General features: G+C 40.7%; 1 protein-coding gene across 2 annotated transcripts in view; it reads left to right on the top strand.

Annotated features, from left to right (window-relative positions):
- The first annotated feature begins 263 nt into the window (after positions 1-263).
- cdh19 (cadherin 19, type 2) overlaps positions 264-8,697 on the top strand; it is a 29,510-nt gene continuing 21,076 nt past the window's right edge. For both annotated transcript variants that reach the window (XM_044039686.1, XM_044039687.1), the window contains exons 1-3: positions 264-411; positions 6,501-6,884; positions 7,039-7,333. In XM_044039686.1, coding sequence (XP_043895621.1) covers positions 6,585-6,884; positions 7,039-7,333 — 595 coding nt within the window. In that variant the 5' untranslated portion in view covers positions 264-411; positions 6,501-6,584. The remainder of the gene's footprint in view (positions 412-6,500; positions 6,885-7,038; positions 7,334-8,697) is intronic.

Here is an 8,697-nt window from a genome sequence, read left to right as displayed (position 1 = left end):
AGAAAGAGAGAAATACAGGGAGCGAATAGATAGAAATCCATTTGTAAGACTGGGCTGTGACTATTTGCATGGCGATGAAGGCCCTGAGTGTTCCTCAGCCTTTAGACATGAGGCCCAGACAATAGAGCCTGTGTTTGTTCTTCCCCAGGAAGTTTGAGGAGGACAGAGGAGGGTAGAAGAAGACGAAGAATGAGGAAAAAGAGGGGAGGTCGTAAGTGGAGGGGATTACGCATTGTGAGAACCACGCACATTCTCCACCGCAGCCGCCGCTATTGTGGTGACTGAATTGCTTTCCAGTACCAGGACATTTAGTTAAGCAGATTGTGTTTCCTTACACCACGCGACGATCTCTCTTGATGGCAGCTGGCGATAAGTGGTTCGGAGGGAGACGGCAGAATCGCACACAAACAGGTGGGTGTGGTCGGGGACGGTGAACGATGTAAGAAATAGGAAATCGTCTCTTGTGAGGAGATCGTTCGATGTGATTTTTATCAAAGATGGGCGTGCGAGCAGGAGTGGAAAGAGGTTTTTAGCGTTAAAACCACCGGCAAAAGGGAACTCATAACAAGTGGATACAATCGACTAAATGTGTCACAGCAAGACTTCAGTGAATTTCCCCAAACTCTCAAACGGATGCTGGCATTTTAAGCAGCGCCGCGCCTTCTAAAATATTCATCAGTGATGTTTGAAATTGCTAAGGGAATGTTAGGAGGTGGATTTCATGAACCCTAGACAAAGTCATCTCGTTGTGAAAAACCTCTTGTGTCACTGTGTGGCCTCTGTGAAGTTGTGAGTTTGCAACAAACGTGAAGCAACTTTATTTCGGGTAAAAGTCAATAGAAAGACGCAAAGAAATAAATCACCCAAACATTTAACCTATTATTATTAGTATTATTATTATTAGTATTATTATTATTATTAATGTGTCAAAATTACAGCTGGTGTTTGTCTCAATAAAACACGTTTATTTCCTTTATTTCTGATCACAATTCAGGGTTTTTGAATAACACGACTGGAAAAGAAATGACAACATTGTTGACGCTTAAATGCAGTAGCTATTTTGGTAATTTTCTGCTCCAAAAAATGTCATGAAATGAAATGTTTATTATCATGATTAAGCTTCCTTGTACGTAATTGCCTTTGGTTTAAATCGGCTAATCTCTGACAGAATTGTTTTCCTTACAAGTAATAGGATGTAGTGTACATCGCTGATAAGAGTCGGTGGAAATTTGCGACGCTGCTAAACGGCAATAATTTCCACTTGTGCCCGTGTAGCAAAATGAAATAAATTACTCGCTAACAAGTGCATGATGACTTGACGTTTCCCCTGCTGATCTTGCGCAGGTCTCTGGACTCTTTTCAGGACCTTGAGTGAAGAAAAACAAACTGCACGTCAGTTGTATTGTTTTACGGAGCTGAACAGTAAACACAGCGTCCCAAATGACCAATTATTATGGACATTTTGTCTTTGAAGGGTGATTCTAAGGAAGTGAGGCTTATAACTCAAGCTTTCTTTAATTAATTTTACTAACCCAAAGATCTCCACGTGTATTTGCATGTTTCCGTCCCTTATTGAATGATTATGTATATGATTAATGCATGAAAAACAACAAGTGCGAATAACTATTCAGTATGTGTCAGTGGGTAACTCCAGTAGTTAGATAACACTTTAAATTATAGTGCAGTAACAATGTAGTAAGAATATGGAAAGACTTTTGTAATAAGGAAGGTAAATTATGGCAATAGTTCTTATTCCCATTGTAATTACAAAGTAATAGCTTGGTAATAACAATGTAAAAAAAGTGTACTGGGTCAAATTAAGGATAAAGTTTAACCTTAAATAATGGTGAATATTAATTGTGGTTATTTTTTTAATTTTTTTTTACCTGGTTGTTACTCAGGCTGGTATATGACGATAGACCACAATGCGACACATATTGCAATATTGCGTAAATATTACATTTTGAATAAGTCCTATACTATATATAAGTACTGCTTTATTAACTATTTTCATGACTACCATCCCAGCATTTGTTGACATGTTTTATCATAGGCCTACTTTAGATATTACTTTGAAAATAACCTGGTATTACTGTGTTATTACCCTATTACAATTGTTATTATCAAGGTTAAAAACTGCATTAAAATTAAATGTCATTACCTCTCTGTCACAAACTTATTACCATACAAGCACCATGTTGTTACTGTGCTGTAATGTTAACGCGTTAACCGTCACCCAACAGTGTTAAACAGAAGCTGCTCCTTGTCCCCCCCCCACCCCCTTGAAATCTTTCTTGAAATGTTGCATTTCAACATTTGCGTTGGCACATTAGACACATTTTAATAGCGTCCCGAAGCCATTACTTCAGCGGAGCGATGTTTTATTAGCTCGAACACACCGCCGTGTAGGAAAAATAATGTGACCGTCTCAGTGCATCTAGTGCTTAACATTGTGAGACTGCAGCCCATTGTCATTCTGTCATGTGGCAGAGCAGCGCATACTGTACATGCAAGCTACGGGAGGTCTGCTGGAAATGGGAGGAAGGCCTATTAGAGGTAATGAATGGCTGTCAACCACAGGGCACTCTGCATGTACGGCTTGTCACGCGGGAATAAAAGCCTCTTGAAAAGGCAGAAACTGACCAAAGGTCTCCAGTTGTTCTTGTTTTCTTTCTTTAAATATTCGTGCGCTCTGTTATTTAGCAAGAATTTCATCACTTGTTAAATTGGCACCTGAACATCTGTTGACCTGTGCACTATTCCAGCCACATCAGTAAATCCCTGATACCCTCAGGGTGTGTTTTTTTTTCCTTTCTCTCTTTTTTTTTTGTTAAAGCAGACTCCTTGGCATGTTGGCAGCTGAGCAGTTGCTCCGAGTAACATCATCCAGGGCTGTTGTCTGGTTTTGGCTCAGGGCGTTCAGTTGTGGCGCGCGCTTGGCAGCGCTATGAAAGACCATAACAGCTCACGATTCACTGGCCACTAATTGGAATGTCACTCCGCGATGCATGGAGATATGAATCCGGCCCCCGTAAAGACACACATAAGCACAAACACCTATCCTCCTTCACGTTCCGTATCGAAAAATTGAGTGAAGAAATGAAAGCTCGCATCGGTAATTGATTTTACCAGCTCGGTACAAATGGATCCTGACAGCTAATTTACTTTCACGAGATTAAACATGGACATTGTGAGCTGCTTAGGCATTAATACTGCAACTTCTCTAACTGCTGAAACAACTTCTTACACTTATTCTCTAGATTCAAAATTTCCACCGGGACCACCCATGCACAAAAGTGCATGCATGTGCGCATATGTGCACATTGTGCTGATATTAACAGTTAAAACAGTGGGAGAGCAGTGGAACATATTCAGGGTTTTATGTCCAGGCCAATACTTTTGTTGCTTTTCAAAGTAAAAGATGGAGGTCTCAAACAATGCTAAATCAAATTTTGTATGCTTGTTATGCGCCAATGACACCAGAACAAATTCCTTGTATGTGCAAATCGTACTTGGCAATAAAGCTCTTCTGATTCTGATTCTGATTCTGATCAACATCTACAGTTTTTTTGTTTTGGTACATACAAAGACATCATGTCAACAACCTCTGCCGACATCCCTGACCTACATTCCCGTCCTCGCATTTTTGGAGTTATGCTCAACTCAAGCAAACAAACAGACAAATACAAGGTCAAAAACACAGCCTCCTTGGCAGAGGTAATAATTGTCACAGTGTAATTGTTTTTTTGTCTGGATTTGCTCAAATGTGCTTTGAGATTTTTGTCAAATAATTCTCAAATAAGTGTTTTCTAAAACCACAATTGTAGTCGCCGATTTTAAATTTCACTCGAGAGATCGTGTGAAATGTGTAAAAAAAAAAGTGACCTTCAGGACCTTCACTCATGTACAACACACTAAACACCTATACATAACTGTTCCACTGTCTCTTTTATGTTTTATTTTCACACTTTTGTTTAATTCACATGTGTCAACAACAATCTGAGAGCAGCGGGGGGGGAGAACTATCACCCGATGAGAGGCGACAACGAGGTTATAAAAATAGGCTGTAAATATTCTCCCAACCTGAGAAGCCTGAAAGCAAAGTGCAATACGCCGTGGTATTTGGTGCAAGAGAGTGGGTGGCACAACAGATCAAAACACCAAACTAAAAGCATAAAAAGAGTCCACAGACACAGGAAATGCTGTAACACCGGATGCACCTTTTGTTGGTGAACAAAGTATTTCAATTGAACATCTTTCCTTTATCTCTGATCACATATCGTGACCATTTTCAGTTTTCTGTCGACAGGTGATGTGAGGTTGAATGACAGTAAGTGTCATCCTTTAACAGTGTGTCCTCATATGCTCATGCTATGGATGGATGACGCATTGATTTCTCATCACTGCAATGCGTTAGACACTTGTTTTAGTACTGAGTGTACTTGAATTTCATTTATTGCAAACTGTCCCCCAACTATTGATTAAGCACCACTATTTTTCTTCACTTATGATTTTTTTTTCCCCATCCCGCCTGAACGGGGGCTCGTTTAGCAGATGAAACCATTAATCTGGCTCCCACTTAACGCATCGCTCTTGCTCTCTGTTTTGTTGACCTTTGTCGTACGGAGGGCCCCCCCAAAAAAAATTAAGGCAATATTTCAGGGCGATGATAACCAATCGATCTTGCAGCCTCAACGCCGGTAACCTCTTTGTTTCTATCTTTCAAACCAATACTGGATTTGATCAACGCCTCCCCCAGATGTGCATACGTATGTGACAAAAATGTTCATTTTGCTCATTTTTCAACAAAAACCGGACACAACTGACCGCTCTCTTGAAAAGACGACACAAGTTAGTTGGATTCAGTTAGTCAACACTGTCCATTGTGTTTGTGGGGGGTTCCCATCAGATTTTCCATGACTTTCGCTGTCCTCACACTCTTGACCCTGATTTTGGTGCGCGCTATAATTGGCGCATCGATTTGACTCGTAGTTTTTCAGAGGCATGTGTGTCTGTTTCCCGTGTCTGGGGAGACATTGATCTAATTAGAAGTCTTCATTAGTCAGCGGCAGAGTGCAGTGTCATGCTTAAGGAATGGCGCTGGGACTCCGCCCCCCCCCCCGTCTGTGAAAACACAATACAGAGCCTTGTTTGAATTCAAAACAGAGAGCTGGTGTTTCAACCTCCTCTGCAGGACGGCCAGATACAAAACAGGGAGCGGAGCGCTCGGACAATGCATTTGTTTCACTTGTAAAAATCCAATTTGGTTTGACTTTCTTGCTTGAATTTGTTATACGTGTGTGAATTATTGCTGTGCGGTGTCTTTGACGCAATTCTAAAAGATGTACAAAAGCGGATAAGCTCATCATCAAGGTCATATACAGCAGTGTTTATCGCCAACCAGATCATTTCTAAATCTCTGTCAGATGAGCTGTAGTCTTCAATTTACATCACCTGTCATGTTGAATTGATTTGAAAATGCATTTAAAAAAAAAAAACAATAGATTTTTTGATATTTGCGAGTATCAGCTCATCCTTCACACAATTGCGCCGTGCAGTGCTGTGGCATCGCTGTCAGTGTCTCCACTTTCAACCGCATCATTTCAACCATTTATCCATTATTGTTATTATTTCAATCGGTATGTGCCTTTATTGAGCCAAGCTTTGAGACCAGCGCTTCGGAGGTTTGACGTCACAAAAAAATGGCACAAAACCCACTGAACCACTGTTTTAGCCAAATGCTTTCAAATGAATGCATTGGTCATAGCAGACAGAACACTCAGCTACCAGTTTTAATAACTGCTTTAAGTAAAAGTAAAGAATAAACCTTAATTAAAGACTAATGAATCATTACAACTGTTAATTCCTCACTTTTAACTAACTATTAATCAAATGTTTGCACTTGACTTTTCTTTGGTCGTTTCAAGATGCATTCCAGATGTCAATTATTCACTTGTAGCAAACTAATTAAAACCTTAATTCATTACTTTTTCAGCTCCACGCTCCTTAATTTTACCCCATTTTCAGACAAATCATTCTTCACCTTTGTCTTTTTTTTTTCTTAAGCTGTTTTTTCCTGACACTTTTAGATAACTTTAATTGTCAATATCATGTAACAGTGATGCAATGTTCTCTTTGACAGTTTAGTCAATACGGGTTAAAATAATCAAATTGAAATGCCAATCTCTCCAATTAGTCAAACCACACACACCCGGCTATAAGCATAGGTTGATTAAACACCACTTATTCACAATGGCTGATTAAATACCAGATTTATTTTTAACTACAGCTTGTAAATGTTTCAAGTTACGCGCACTTTAACTTCCGGAGTGGATATTTCCATCCTTTAAGGTTGCATTGTTGATCAGTGCTTGTGCTGGTGTAATTAAAGCCGTTATTTTTTTTTGGTACAGATTTTAATTTCCTCGTTGTGCAGTCTCTGTGCACTGCTGGAAATTCCTCACTGCCTCAATTAATTTAATTGTTAACTTTTATTTCAGAGACATGTGCTGGCATACAAACGGCATCATAACAAGATGGCACACACCGCACTGCCGGGATCATGGACTATACTGTGCTGTTGAATGAGGAATCGGTCGCACTGGGCCACTGACACCTTCATCCGCTGTCCGCTAAGCATGGGAGGTGCAGAGGAAATGCACGGGTGGACAGTAAAAATGAGCACGCCTGGCGTTTTGGCCGTGGTGACGTTCTTTTCCATGATTCCTGGCGGGGTGCTGAGCGATATGGGATGCACTCAGGGTCTGGAAGCCCCGCAGTTCGCCCAGGGGTCCACTCATCTGCACCGCCGCCTGAAGAGAGGCTGGATCTGGAAACAGCTGTTTGTCCCAGAGGAAGATCCCACTCCTCGTGTTATTGGCCAGGTACCGCTTCAGATTGAATGTCCGCCATGTCCTTGATACGGCACTTCTCTTTGAAAAATCCTGTTTTCGAGTTTTCCCTCTGCAAAACCATGTGGAAAAAAAACAAAGCTTCTGTATACTCCCCCTCCCCCCTCCTTTTTCTTTTCTTTTGCAGATCAAATCGGATTCTGACCGAGGCGAGTTTTCCATCAAGTACATATTATCAGGGGAAGGCGCCGGGGATGCGTTTGCGATAAATGAGGATTCGGGTGAGATACGGACTCTGAAGAAGCTCGATCGGGAGGAAAAGGCCTTCTATGTCCTCCAGGCCCAGGCTATCAACAGGAGATCCAATGAACCGGAGGAGCCCCAGTCAGAGTTTATCATCAAGGTGCAGGACATCAATGACAACGCTCCTCAGTTCCTGAATGAGCCATATGTGTCCAGCATCCCCGAGATGTGTCCAACTGGTATGTTTCAGAAAAGTGGAGTTTTTTCATATCTATGTAAAGGGAAGTCATCTTCTGGCTTGAAAAGGGGCAAAAAAAGAGCTCCAGTTCATTTGGAAACTTCTTAATCTGTAAATTCAGGTTATCTTAAAGGGGACATGATCAATTGTGTCACCATTTAAAAGAAAATCATGGCAGATATGAGTGGACACCAGTGTGATTGACAGCTTTTATCTCGTCCCCACAAGTTTTCAAGGTACTTATATTAATATAATCTATATATTGTACGGAATTTAACGTTTGTCTTTGAGATATTACAAACGAGATTGAGATGGACAGCGACTCCAAGCAAGTGTCTACTTCCGGTCCGTTGAGCTGTGGCTCCAAAACTCAGTAGCCTATCAGCAGGCAGCTTCCTATAAGGCCCGCCCACGGACGGAATCGCAAACAAAAAACCAGGGAGTGCAAACGCAAAAGGTCCGGAGTGAATTTACGATCATTGCATACAAAAAGTTTACAATAATTTTGAATGATTAAATCAATATTTTATTTGTAAGTTGTTTCTTTTGTGGTTCACATTTGTTTGATCAATTCATAAAGTGTTGCTCCGTGAAACATCAACGTTTGATAACATCGACACAAATCTAATTCCGCCGTTTACTAAAAGACCAGTGACTAAGATTGAGTGACACCTAATGGTGAGACGACAGATTGCAACCGAGTGCTCATCAGCTCAACACTCTCTTATTCCCACTTTTAGGAAACAACAGTGGCCTTCACGTTCACACTCGCATTCTTTCACGCTGTTGTCGGAACACGTCGGTGAAAGATGGCGGCCTTCGCAAAGCAAGGCAACGTTCCCTCCGCCACATATAAAAGACGTATGTCTTCCCCACAACACAGCAGAGATGAATGAAATTTAATTTGTGGTACACGGCCATAAAAACTGACATTTTTAAAATATTCAACAGCGACATGTCCTTCCAATGTCCTGTCCCTGTTAATCCACAGACCTGCTGTAAACAGCCTTCACTGGAAAATATGTTGTGTATGAATTAGTGTCCTCATTCACATAAAGGTCTGGGATTTATTGAAGAAAATGTCCGTTCATATTTTGATTTTTTGCGCCTTGTTTTTTTAATGTCCCGTATTGAGTGGCAATGTAAGTCATTTCATTTAGACTTAAGTATTTCGCTGTCACAAGAACTGCCATGAAAATGTGTTCATTTCTGCTCCCTGGTCATTGAACGGTCCACGAGGTAGATGCAATAAACCAGACTGGCACTGTGTTTATTTCTCATTATAATGATTATTTTGCCTCACATAAACAATTCCCCAAAGAGATAAAGGCCTTTAATTTTAGAGACAAATCTATATGAAATATT

The sequence above is a fragment of the Solea senegalensis genome, linkage group LG12, assembly GCF_019176455.1.
Source record: "Solea senegalensis isolate Sse05_10M linkage group LG12, IFAPA_SoseM_1, whole genome shotgun sequence".
NCBI classification, from domain to species: domain Eukaryota; kingdom Metazoa; phylum Chordata; class Actinopteri; order Pleuronectiformes; family Soleidae; genus Solea; species Solea senegalensis.
This window is presented reverse-complemented; position numbering and strand designations above follow the sequence as displayed.